Source organism: Suricata suricatta, chromosome 12, assembly GCF_006229205.1.
Source record: "Suricata suricatta isolate VVHF042 chromosome 12, meerkat_22Aug2017_6uvM2_HiC, whole genome shotgun sequence".
In the NCBI taxonomy this organism is placed as follows: Eukaryota; Metazoa; Chordata; class Mammalia; order Carnivora; family Herpestidae; genus Suricata; species Suricata suricatta.
Window position 1 is genome coordinate 14837451 of NC_043711.1, and position 13596 is coordinate 14851046.

The window sequence follows — 13596 nt, forward strand, 5'->3', positions numbered from 1 at the left end:
AATTCTGAGATCCAGGATGAAGGAGAAGCCTCTGGGACACCCCAGTCTTAGGACTGTGTTCAGAAGGTGAACCACAGGACGTGGGCTGAAGCCTCTGCTTGGAAGCGGCCCGCTCACTGCCCCTCACATCTCATTGGTTGAAGGAAACCCACGTGTCCAAGCTTGTAGCCAATGAGGTGACGCCTGGGTGGCTCAGTCCATTGAGCATCAGGACTCTTTGGTTTCTGCTCAGGTTGTGGTCTTGGGTTCGCGGGATCGAGTCCCGAGTTGGGTTGTGTGCTGAGCATAGAGCTTGGTTCAGATTCTATTTCTCTGCCCCTCCCTGGATCTCTCTCTCTCAAAATAAATAAATAAACTTCAAAAAACCCCCCCAAACCCAAAAAGACTATAGCCAAGGGGGTTGCAAATCTAATCCCCCCCACGGAGGAGTGGTGAAGATTTTGTAGCATATAAACAATCTAGTGCTGTAGGCATCATCACCCCCATTTGACAGACAGGGAAACTAAGGCTAGGAGGTGGTGGAACAAGGATTTGAGTCCACATCTTCCGATTACAAAGGTGGCACTGTTTCTACAGTGCTCATGGCCTCTGGACCCCTGCTTCCTCTTCTCCAGGCAGTGGCTACCCAAGGAGACAAGAATCCCTCTAAACCCCAGCCTGGCTTCCCGCAGCTCATGTATGGATGATGTCCCCTCCGAAAAGACCTACCAACGGCCATCTGATTCCAAGATGACAGCAAAGTTGTTCCTTGATGTGTCTTAGAAAGGCACCAAATCTGTCAGATTTGCTTTAGTTCAACGACACTTCTTCCAATATTGACAGAGGGCCATTTCTACCACCCTCCAGGGATGGTTGGCAATAATAAATGGACCTTCTCTTTGGAAAGTTCAAAGACTAGATGTGTCTAAGGTAATACTGCTTTTATTACTTCCATTTTATTTTTTGTTAATGTTTTTAATGTGTATTTAGTTTTGAGAGAGAGAGAGAGAATGTGAGCAGGGGAGAAGCAGAGAGAGAGGGAGACACAGAATCCAAAGCAGGTTCTCCGAAGAGGTGCTTAAACTCATGAACCATGAGATCATAACCTGAGCTATCCAGGCACCCTTATTTTCCACATTTTACAAACTACAAACTTGAAGCTTAAAAACGTTGGGTAATTTTCAGAGAGGCCTGGGTGGCTCAGTCAGTTAAGATTTCCTCGTGGTTTCGGCTCAGGTCATGATCTCATGGTTCGTGGGTTCGAGGCCCATGTCGGACTCTGTGCTGACAGCACCGAGCCTGCTTGGGATTTTCTGTCTCCCTCTCTCTCTGCCCCTCCCCCACACACACTGTCTCTCTCTTGCAAAATAAATAAACTTTAAAAAAGAAAGATTAAGTAATTTTTGTCCAAAATCACACAGCTCGCTAGTAAGTGGGGCCCAAAGCAGTCTGACCCCCAAACCCACTAGTCACTTTGTTGACGTATAATTTACATATAGTAAAATACACAGATCTTAACTGTTGAGTTTGATGAATTTTGACAATTTTATATATCCATTGTATCTATCACCCCAAGCAAGATCTAGAACATTCCTATTATCCCAGAAAAGCCTTCCGGGCCCCTTTTCAGTCTATTCTGCTTGAATTCCAGTTATGCCCCTGTGAAGGCTGCCACTTCCTGGTTTCTATGCCTGCTGACGTCACCTGTTCTGGGACTTCAGATAAATGGAATCATACGGTACGTACTCTCCTGGTTGTTTTTTTCCCCCTCAGGAAAATGTGTTTAAGTCCCATTCACATTGCGGATATCAGTCACTTTTTCCTTGTTATTGCTGAGTAGTATTCCATAAAATGAATATACCATACTTATTTTTCCTAGGTTAATGGAGATTTGGTTGTTTCCAATCATGAATAAAACTGCTGCACACATTCTTTAAAAACAATTTTTTTAAGTTCATTTATTTTTTAAATTATTTTTTAATGTTTTATTTATTTTTGAGACAGAGAGAGACAGAGCATGAGCAGGGAGGGGCAGAGAGAGAGGGAGACACAGAACCAGAAGCAGGCTCCAGGCTCTGAGCTGTCAGCACAGAGCCTGACGCGGGGCTTGAACCCACGAATGTGAGATCATGACCTGAACTGAAGTCGGAGGACCAACTGACTGAGCCACCTAGGCGCCCCATTAAAGTTCACTTATTTTTGAGAGAGAGACAGAGAGAGCAGGCAGGGGAGGGGCAGAAAGGGAGAGAGAGAGTCCCAAGCAGGCTCCACACTGCCATAACAGAGCCTGATGCAGGGCTCAAACCCACAAACCACAAGATCATGACCTGAGCTGAAAGCAAGAGTCAGATGGTTAACTGACTGAGCCATCCAGGCGTCCCTGTACATATTCTTTCATAGATCTTTGAATAGACTTGCAGTTTCGTTTCTCTGGGCTAACTGCCTTGGAGAGAAATTTCTGGGTCATAGGAAAGTGTAAGTTTGCGAGAAACTGCCAGATCCGTCCCCTGAGCGGTCACACCCTCTTGCCCCTCCTGCCAGAAGCATGTGAGACTCTGAGTGCCCCTTGTTCTTGTCGGCACTTGCTGTTGCCAGCCACGCTTGTTTTAGCCATTCTGGTGGGTCTGGAATGGTCCTGTGGTTGTACGGTTCGTCTTTCCTTTGAGGGTTATTGTATAATGAGACAGCCTGCGGTTAAGCCAAAACAGAGAATGGAGTTTTCTGAGGAGAATGATCCTGATTCTGGGCAAGACAGACCTTGCAGGGTGGGGGGCCTCCGTGCTAACACTGCCTGTATCCGGTTCTCTGGGTCTGCGTATGCATCTCATTCATTAGTCATCTGACCTGCCTTCGGTCCACACTGAGTGGGGCTGGCTCTCAAAGTAAAGTTGAGGGGTTGGGGCGCCTGGGTGGCTCAGCTGGTGAAGCATCTGGTTTTGGCTCAGGTCATGATGTCACGGTTTGTGAGTTCGAGCCCTGTGTCGGGCTCTGGGCTGACGGCTTGGAGCCTGCTTCGGATTCTGTGTGTGTCTCTCTCTGCCACTCCCCTACTCAGGCTCTCTCTCTATTAAAAATAAATACACATTAAAAAAAATAGGGGCGCCTGGGTGGCTCAGCTGGCTTTGAGCATCCAACTTTGGCTTAGGTCATGGGTTTGAGTCCCATGTCGAGCTCTGTGCTGACAGGTCAGAGCTTAGACTTGCTTCAAATTCTGTGTCTCCTTCTCTCTCTCTGCCTCTCCCTTGCTCACACGCTCTCTCTCTCTCTCAAAAATAAATAAACATTAAACAAATGTTTTTGATAACTTGAGGGGTAGACACAGTAAATTCACGCTCTGCCTCAACTGTCAGAGCCAGATGGAAGTGTGTGCCGTCCCCTGTCACAGATGGGAAGCTTGACATGGAAATGTCACGATTTACATTTGTAAACCCATGAAAGAGAAGACAGATAGTACTCAGTGTCTTCTTTGTGCTTTGACAAGTGGCCTCACCCTCCCCCCGCCAGGAGGAATTGTGGGGGTGACTGTGGCCAATTTACAGCCGAAAGAAGACAGCCAATTGGCTGGAGGCTACAACCTGATGGAAAGTTTTCTACCAAGAGAATCAGCAGGTGTTTCCTCTGTAAAAAAACACCTGGAGATTTGAACAGACACCTTCCCCTAAAAAAAAAAAAAAAAAGACAACCTTTCATTACTCGATACTTACTGACACCGTGGAAACCCTTGAAGGGATTAGTTTATTGATTGAGGTTCAAAAAGGCCCCTACTCATTTTTGTGGAATCTGTAGAGATTTCTTTTAAGTTTATCATATTTATTTTGAGACAGAGAGTGGGGGAGGGGCAGGGAGAGAGGGAGAGAGAATCCTAAGCAGGCTTGGTGCTGACAGAACTGGGAGATCATGACCTGAGCTGAAGAAGTTGGACGCTTAACTGACTGAGCCACCCAGACACCCCTCTTTTTTATATTTTTAAATATTTATTTTCGAGAGAGAGAGAGAACATGGGCAAGGGAAGGGCAGAGAGAGAGGGACAGAGGATCCGAAGCAGGTTCTGTGTTGAGAGCAGTGAGCTTGATGTGGGACTCAAACTCACACACCATGAGATCACCACCTGAGCCGAAGTTGGACCCTCAGCCCAATGAGCCACCCAAGGCACCCCTGAGCATCCGACTTTTGATCTCAGCTTAGGTCTTCAGCTTAGGGTTGTGGGTTCAAGCCCTGCATTGGGCTCCATGCCCAGCATGGAGCCTACTTAAAAAAAAAAAAAAGACAACCCAAAAAACTCCCCAAAAAACAAAGGGCCTGGAATGTGCCAAAAACTGTGGTGGGTGTTGGAAGATAGAGGACAAGGCTCCTGATTGGGAGGAGGTTAGCGGGACACAGCTGTGTAGACGGATAAATACAACACTGTGATGAATGCAAACCCCCCACATGTGGGCTCTTGGGCCATGCGCTCTGCTCTGGGCAGCTGTTTCTTCTGCTGGGGGCAAAGGGTGGTCAAGTGAAGGGCCAGGGGCCCTGGCCTGGGCTCAGGGAGGAGCAGCAAGAGGAGGCCTCAATGGAGGACCAGCCCCAGGAGGTTCTGCCCCACACTCTTGGGAGAAAGGAAGGGCAGAGGCTCCTACTGAGGGACTCAGCCCCAGGGACTCAGCCTCTTTTTAAAAAATGTTTTATTTATTTTTGAGAGAGAGACAGCATGAGCAGGGGAGGGTCAGAGAGAAAGGGAGACACAGAATCTGAAGACAGGCTCCAGGCTCTGAGCTGTCAGCACAGAGCCTGACGCAGGGCTCGAACCCACAAACCACGAGATCATGACCTGAGCCGAAGCTGGACACTCAACCGACTGAGCCACCCAGGCGCCCCGGGACTCAGCCTCTTGAAGCAAACCCACAGCTTCTTCCTTCTCATTTCCAAGACCAAGAAAGAGCAGAAACAGCACACAGACTAGACTCCCTTCCCGTGGCAATGTTCTCAACCACCCGGGGCCGCCTGGGTAGGATGGGAAGCACCAGGCTCTGCCGTGAGTCCCCACTCCCAACCCCGGAATTCCTGGTTATTGTAAATCAGAAGCCATCTTGGGTCAGGATACGGTGGGGTGAGGGCACCTGGGGGGCTCCCTCAGTTACGTGTCCAACTCTTGGTTTCGGCTCAGGTCATGATCTCACGGTTTCCAGCACTAATTGAGGATAATTCCCGCCTCCCCTCTAGGGTTGGAATAAGGATTAGCTGAGGCCGTTTAAGCGGTTGCTTAGGTCAGGGCTTGGCACTGAGTGTGTATACACAGGACGGATGGGGCACTCAGCCAATAAGACAGGGTTCATTGTCAGTGTTGATGGTGACCATGCAATGTGCATCCTGATTCACATCGAGGGTCAAGACATATGATACAGAAAGTAATCCCCCAACACGTTCGTTAAAAACAGCTTAGCCTGGGGGCTCCTGGGTGGCTCAGTTGTTAAGCGTCTGAGTTTGGCTCAGGTCACGATCTCACCAGTTTGTGGGTTCACGCCCTGTAACAGGCTCTGTGTTGACACCTAGGAACCCAGAGCCTACTTTGGATTCTGTGTCTCCCTCTCTGCCCCTCTTCCACTCATGTATTCTCTCTCTCTCTCTCTCTAAACTACAACTTAGGTTGAGGCCCCCTGGGTGGCTCAGTTGATTAAGCGTCTGACTCTTGGTTTCAGCTCAGGTCATGATCTCACAGTTCGTGAGTTCGAGCCCCACATCAGACTCTGCTGACAAGTGTAGAGCCTGGTTGGGACTCTCTCTCTCCCCCTCTCTCTCTCTAGCCCTCCACATTCTCTCTCTCAAAATAAATACACTTAAAAAACAAACAAATGACTTGGCTTGAATGCAGGTCTGCATTTGCCTCTCGGGGTGGGCGCTCACCAGTGAGCCCGTCCCACTGCCCGGCAGCGCACGTCCGGGACCTCTTACAGGGTCCAGAGTTCAAATGTTCAGAAGCCACAGGTGAGAAACAGAAAGGGAGCCTCATGCCAAAGCGGACTACCCGGGAGGGAAAGAAAGAACTGGAGGCGGAGGGGAAAGGAACGCAGGGCTCACTTACTGCTTTCATTTTGTGGATGTTGGACCAAAACTTGAAACTGCAGTCGGAGGACCCCTGGGTTTTGGGCGTCTTGGTCACAGCCCTGGAGAGAGAGGTTGAAGTTCCCAGCCATGTTCCCGGGCTGCTTGTCCCCGAGCTTGAACACCTCGGGGTTGGTGGTGGAGCCCGGGATGTAGTACTCCACCCGCTCCTCCTTCTTCTCGCAGTTGGAGACGTTGAAGTGAAGGAAGGAGACGCTGGCCCGCAGGTGCGGGGGAACCACAAATTGCCAGGTCATGAGCTCGTCCTCGGGGAAGCCATCGGGGTAGTTGGCAGACATCAGGGTGGCGGAACCTTCATCTTCAAACACAGATTCGATGATGCACAGTCCTGTTGGGAGCGGGGCCCAAACGAGAGAGAATGGGAGGCGATGAGACCCTGACTTGGTTGTCCGGAGCGGGCGGGCAGAGGGTCAGGAAGAGAGGAGGGCAGCTCTCAGCCCCTGGGCTCTGGCTCTGGTCTTACCCTCGCTAAGGGTGAGTGGACGTTTAATGGCCAACCCGGCAGGGGGAAACAAGCACCCTCATTTGGGGTGCCTGGCCATTTCCTCGCAGCGTGGCTGACTTCAAGCCACCACCGTGACACGAATGTGGAGTCGGGAGCAGACTCGCAGTAGCTTGTCACTGTATGGTGTCCCCACCGAAGAGGTACAGTTAGTGTGAATAACCTCAGGAGCACAGAGAGCGGTAAAATGCAGTGAACTAATTAGGAAGTGATGAGTTTTGAGCGTGTATTATCTTTGTTTCTAATTTAAGTGTAAGTTTGCATAGTTCTTTTTTTATTAGCAGCTCCGTTTAAGCCTCAGGTGACGCAGTTCCTGAGCATTTAACACCCAGCTCTGGCCAACCACTGACACAATCACAGAAAACGTGAAGGGGCTAGAAGGCAGGACAAAGAAATTAGGAACAGGGTGAGGAGAGGTCTGTGGGGCCAATGCCACTGCATGTTTTGAAAACAAACCTCACAGGCAACAAAGGGCCACGAAAAGAGAGTGGCATCCCGGTTTGTTTACTGGGGAAAGGTGACGGGGCACCTGGGTGGCTCAGTCGATTAAGCATCCGACTTTGGCTCAGGTCATTATTTCACAGTTCGTGAGTTCGAACCCTGCATCGGGCTCTGTGCTGACAGCTCAGAGCTTGGAGCCTGCTTCAGATTCTGTGTCTCCTTTCTCTCTCTCTGCCCCTCCTCTACTGTGTCTCTGTCTTTCAAAAATGAATAAACTTAAAAAAAAAAAAACAGAGAGGGGCGGCATCACACCAGGAGATCCGCACCACTTCCAAAGAGTGGGCTCTTCCTTCGAGGTATCCACACCATACTGCCCGCATCCCCGTCCAGAGCAACGGGGATTTTTGGTATGCTTCAGCCTCAGCAAACAGTGGGGACAGAGGGGGTGTGCTCACGTTTTATAGAAGACCGGTTTGCGATGCTGAAGCCAGAGAAGTTTCTTTTGTGGAACCATGGCAAGTGCAAGGCCATCTTCACGCCTTCTTGCATTTTGATGCGGGACACGGTGCCGTTGCTGCAGAAGGTCCCGATCCTGACCACGGTGGCGTCGATGCGGCCGCTGATGGTGTACGTGACTCCATCTGGGCAGCTCACGCCCGGCGCCACCTGCCTCAGGCGAGGGACTGAGAACTGCAGCTCGAGGCCAATGCTCTTGTGAGCTCTGACGTCCCAGATGAAAGTTCTGTTGAGGGTGGGCAGCACCGACGTTGAGGGCTGAAGCGCAACCTCCCCGAAAGGACACGGGCCTGACATGCAGTCTGAAACACAGTCACAAGAGCAAGCTCGGTCACAAACGCTACCAGGTCACTCACTGTCCCTCTCGACTCCTGTGGTGGACGTGGGGCCACCGCCAGGCAGACGCAGCGTCTCCTGGCTGCGTGAGTGCTGGCGGCCAGTAGCTCACTCTTCTCTGGGGAACCCCCTTGGGGCAGAAAGCCTGAGAGGTTGTCCCGCACCTACTGGCCCCTCCTCCCGCCCCCTCCGGCCCCCTCCCAATGTCCCAGGATGGGCAGCAGCCCACAGCCGATCGCTGCCCACCGCAGGGGTGACAAGCCTGACCTCCCTGCTTTGTGTCACATAGCCTGGGACTGCCACTCCGATGCCAGCATTGGCCTGTGGTCACACCAGCTAAAACCACACCTTTGCTTACTTCTTCCTTTGGCTCTACCCCGCTGCTCTCACCGCTTCGTAAGTTTCTTCCAATCGTGCTCTCTCGACAGATGACTTAAAAAATCCCTGTGCCTCTGACTTTGGCTCAGGTCACAGTCTCATTGTTCATGAGTGCCGGGCTCTCTGCCATCAGCACGGAACATGCTTTGGATCTTCTGTCCCCCATTTCTCTATCCCTCCCTTGCTGGTTCTCCCTCTTTCTCAAAAATAAATAAACGTTAAAAATATTTAAAAATGGTTTTTAATGTTTTATTTTTTGAGAGACAGAGAGAGCACAGCAGGGGAGGAGTACAGAGAGAAGGAGACACAGAATGTAAAGCAGGCTCCAGGATCTGAGCTCTCATCAAGGAGTCTGACGTGGGGCTCGAACTCGGGACCCATGAGATCATGACCTGAGGCAAAGTCAGAGGCCTAACTGACTGAGCCACACAGGTGCCTTTAAACACTAAAAATATTAACAACAGGGACACCTGGGTGGCCTAGTCCGTTAAGCGTCTGACTTTGGCTCAGGTCATGATCTCATGGTTTGTGAGTTCGAGCCCTGTGTCAGGCTCTATGCTGACAGCTCAGAGCCTGGAGCTTGCTTGGGATTCTGTCTCCCTCTCTCTCTGCCCCTCCCCATCTTGAGCTCTGTTTCTCCTTCTCAAAAATAAATAAACATTAAAAAAAATTAAAGTAACTTAAAAAAAATATTAACAACAACAAAAAATCCTTGTGTCCGGCTCTGCTTCCAAACCAGATGCAAGTCACCTCCTAACTACTGCCTTTCCCAGATTTAGTCACTGCGGTTCAGTCGGTGGGCCTCGATTCCAGCCTTCCTGGAGGCCAGATGGAGGCCCTCTGCAATAGAGCCTGTGCGATGGGGTATCTATCCCGCTTTCCCAGGTCTGAGACAGTCACGGTTTCACAATTTTTAAGGCACCCTGCTTTTCCCATCGACATACCAAGTACCCTCTGAACGCCCACCCCCCTTGATGGCTGGAGCCCAGAGGCGCGGTTATGGACCCGCCACGGCCATGTTGGCGTTTTATTACCACTGCAGTTGACTTTTTTCTCCCCAAAGGCTAGCAGCTGATAACATCCTTTGATATGTTTTTGTTTCCTAAGCCTTTTAAAACAAAGCAAGAAACCCTGCCCTGGAGGAGGGAACACGCGTGTGGAAGAAGTGACAGAAGCAGACACAGACGGCGAGGCTTTCGTTGTCCCCGGTGCAGGGAACGGGGTCAGTGGCCTGGCTTCCGGCCACTCGGCCACTCGGAGGGGACTCTTCAAATGCTTACTGCTCCCCCCAGCGGGGTGTCTGAAAGTACCGGGAGACTTTCAGAGCTGTCTAAGGACCTCCGAGGTCGCTCACACCCAAACGCTTATGTTTGCAAAGCATTCCTGGAGCTTTGGTGACAAGTGTGTGTGCAATGCACGACACCCCAGGAGGAAAGCCCGGCTGTGTTTGGTCCACATTGAGTTCTTGCCGGCACGGCGTGTTGCCTAATCTACACAGCAGGATTAGATAAAAAGGTGACAAAGTTGGCTGACGTGAGATGTTGTGTGTGGGTAAGCAGAGTGTCTATTTTTAGGAGCTCATAGAAACTTCATTCTGTGAAGCCACTTCTTTCCAGGTTTGGCAGCCACACCTCCAGTGTGCCCAGGGTCACATGGATTGGGTCCCGCTGGGCTCTTGTGGGATCCTGTCGCCCTATTTAGACAGCGGTTTTCTTTTTTATGGTCTGGCACATTTGGATATTAGGGTTGTAAGAGCTTTATTCCACGAATTGTGAAGTGACACCTTTTTCTGTGCTCCGGAATAGGGAGGGGTCAGCAAGTCACAGCCCGTGGGCCCAGTCCGGCCCAATACCTGCTACAGAGAAGAAACATGTGGCACGACACTGCCCAGTTTACCTATTTTCTGTGGCTGGTTTCCTGCTGTTACAGGCAGAGCTCAGTGGTTGGGGCGGAGACACTCTGAGAGGTTTGCCATCCAGCCTTTTACAGAAAAGGTTTGCCAACCCTCTTCTAGAATTTTCTTTCTTTTCTTTTCTTTATTAAATTTGAGGGGGTGAGGGACAGAGACAGAATCCCAAACAGACTCCACACTGTCAGTGCAGAGCCCAACACGGGGCTTGATCCCTTGACCCTGGGATCACAACCTGAGCTGAAATAAAGAATCGGGGTGCCTGGGGGGCTCGGTCGGTTGAGCGTCTGGTTTTGGCTCAGGTCATGATCTCATGGTTTGTGGGTTCGAGCCCCGCATCAGGCTCTGTGCTGATAGCTAGAGCCTGGAGCCTGCTTTGGATTCTGTGTCTCCCTCTTTCTCTGCCCCTCCCCTGCTCACGCTGTCTCTCTTTCTCAAAAATAAATTAAAAAACATTAAAAAAAGAGTCAGGCACTCAATTGACTGAGCCACCTAGGTTCCCCTAGAATGGTTTAAATATTAGAGAAATTATCTTCCATCTCTAATAACCCAAACCCCACTTTCCTCCACCTTGCACATTTTTTGCAATCTCCTCTTTGGTTATTTACTGATTTGGGTTTCCTACCTTTCTATGAGTCATTCTGGCTCATTGAATTTTCCCTGAAAAGTATTCCTTTTATTCAGATTTTCACATTTATTACCATAATGTTATATACAGTCTATTTTAGAAATCGCCTCTGTAAATGTCATGAAAGCAACATTTTAGCCTTTCAAAGCTGTGTATTTGTATTTTCTCTTTCTTTTTTCCAGGAGACTAGTCAGAGATCTATTTAATTCGTCTTTATAGAGAACCACACCTTAGCTTTAGTTACCTGATGGAGTTTCAAAGCCGCTGGTAAGCACTTTAATTTCTTTTACTTTTCTAACTGTCTTCTTCCTAAGGTTTATTTTACCTCTTTCCTTGCTTATCCATTGCCCAATTCATTTATTTTTAATGTAAAGCAAAGAAATTTTAAAAAAGTTTGTAATGCTTATTTATTTTTGAGAGAGAGAGAGATAGAATGTGAGCAGGGGAGGGGTAGAGAGAGAGGGAGATACAGAATCTGAAGCAGGTTCCAGGCTCTGAGCGGTCAGCACAGAGCCCGACGTGGGGCTCGAACTCACAGATCGTGAGATCATGACCTGAGCCCAAGTCGGACGCTCAACCGACTGAGCCAACCAGGCCATCCTCCTTTTTTTTTTTTTTTTAAAAAAAAAAAGATTTTATTTTTAAGTAATCGCTACAGCCAGCATGGGATTCAAACCTACAACCCCCAGATCAAGAGTCATGTGCTCCACCGACTGAACCAGCCAGGTGCCCCTCCAATTTCTTTGTCTTCCAACTCCTTTCCTTTTTGCTCCTCATAAGCAAAATTTTAGTCTCAAACTAAATCAGCTTAAATTTGAATTAAGTTAACTTTAAAGTTTTAGTTTCACAACGTTAAACTTTAGTTGACAAACACTTCGGCACATCAGCTGGGGTATTCCAGACCTGAAGTCTAAAGCTCTATCAAGAAACAGCGTGGTGGGCTCAGTCGGGTGGTTCAGTGCCCGATCTCACGGTTTGTGAGACTGAGCCCTGCATTGGGCTCTGCGCCGATGGTGTGGAGCCTGCTTGGGATTCTCTCTCTCTCTGCCTTGCACCCCCTTGTGAGTTTCCCCATCTTTGTGAGTTTCTCAAAGGGCTCTTTTGGAGATTTAATAACTTAACCTGCATAAAGCATTTAAAACCCCCAATGGCCCCTTAAGAGCTAAACAGTATGGAGTTTCAGAACAGACCTTACCTCTCTCGACTTAGAGACAGGCTCAGCACCGGAAAGAGAGGCAGGGAGGCCACACAGTTGATGAGTGTGTACTTACCAATACTCTTCTGGGTCTCGATGACAAAGTGCTTCTCTGGGTTCTGACAGTTAAAGGAAAAGTTCACCTTTTCTCCTGATCTGATGATCAATGTGGTTAACTGTCTTTTATTATGGATGATGTAACAGGGCTTCAACGGCAGAGCTGGGGTCCCAGGCTTTATGAGAACCGTAATGTCACTTCCAGGTGGCAGAGCAATCTCGGAAGCTTCTAGAAGAAGGAAGAAAAACAGGAGTGAGTAGGATGTTTTAGATCTCCAAGCATGCTGCCTTCCCCTCTGCTGGTCCAGGGAGGACACCCTCTTTGACACCTTTCTTCCCTCCCTCCTGGTCTGAGGAGAGTGATGTAAAGTGACAGGGCTGTCCTTACCGATACGAAAGAGCCAGGCTATGGCCAATGGGGTGCTGAGAAATATCTCTTGTTTGCCTTATTTAAAAATTTTTTTAAGTTTATTTACTTTTGAGAGACAGAGCATGAGCAAAGGGACAGAGAGAGAGAGAGAGAGAGACAGAACCCAAAGCAGGCTCCAGGCTCTGAGCTGTCAGCACAGAGCCTGATGTGGGGCCGAAGTCATGAGATCATGACTTGAGGCTGAAGTCGGATGCTTAACTGACTGAGCCACCTAGGTGCTCCTCCTATTTGTTTTATTAATTTTTCTAAAAATTAAAAACACTGTACTGCATCCTAGATGCCTTGAGCCGTATACGTACAGATACCCAATTTGTGCAGCATCAGACAGCAATCAGAGAAACTGCCGCACCGCTTCTGCAGGTGTGACTGTAGACGGAAGTCCATGTGCAGAAGTCTATCTACACAGTGACATATTTGTTTGCAAAGAGCCGCTGTCTCCTGCCCTGTGCGCTGCACACGCCAGGGATATGCATACACACAGTAGTGGAGGCTAGGAAAATGTTTGCAGAAATGAGATATAAACACATTGTGTCAACGAACTTTGAAAGGTAGAGCTAAATGATGCTAATACTGTAGAATGGGGTTCCGCAAAATGATCTGAATGGACAATACCAGGCCAGTGAGATGTGGGCTGAGCATTAAACAGAGGTGTATGCACAGGTCAGGACAGGGCCCTGATCCATGAACAAGAGCCATCTTGGCTCCTTCCCCAACTTGGGTCCTGACTTTGGGTCTCTGGGGAGCTGACGGCCTGCGGGCAGCGGATGATGGGCAGTCGTGTGTAGGTGAGTCCCGTGGGGGGTCCCAGGGGCTCACAGAGACGTGCAGGGCTGACGTGGGTGTTCTGCCCACCACGTTCGGGGACAAAGGCATGGCCAGTACTTCTGATGCACCTGCTCATGGAAGGTGTCCATTAAGTGTTCAGCCAATGAATCAGCAGCAATCTAACCTGCTCTGCTTTCCCCACCCTTTTAAAAAATTTATTTAAAAGCAGACTTATTGGTGCACTTGGGCAACCATCAAGTTAAGCTCAGGTCATGATCTCTCCATCCGTGAGTTTGAGCCCTGTGTCAGGCTCTGTGCTGACAGTTCAGAGCCTGGAACCTACTTCCAATTCTGT

General features: G+C 49.3%; 1 protein-coding gene across 1 annotated transcript in view; it reads right to left on the reverse strand.

Annotated features, from left to right (window-relative positions):
• Positions 1–13377, reverse strand: part of CDCP1 (CUB domain containing protein 1) — a 29316-nt gene extending 15939 nt beyond the window's left edge. The window contains exons 1-4 of the mRNA XM_029917864.1: positions 13203–13377; positions 12066–12275; positions 7483–7845; positions 6044–6412 (exon numbers count right to left, since the gene is read on the reverse strand). Of these exons, the coding sequence (XP_029773724.1) occupies positions 6044–6412; positions 7483–7845; positions 12066–12275; positions 13203–13377 (1117 nt within the window). The remainder of the gene's footprint in view (positions 1–6043; positions 6413–7482; positions 7846–12065; positions 12276–13202) is intronic.
• Positions 13378–13596: the final 219 nt, after the last annotated feature.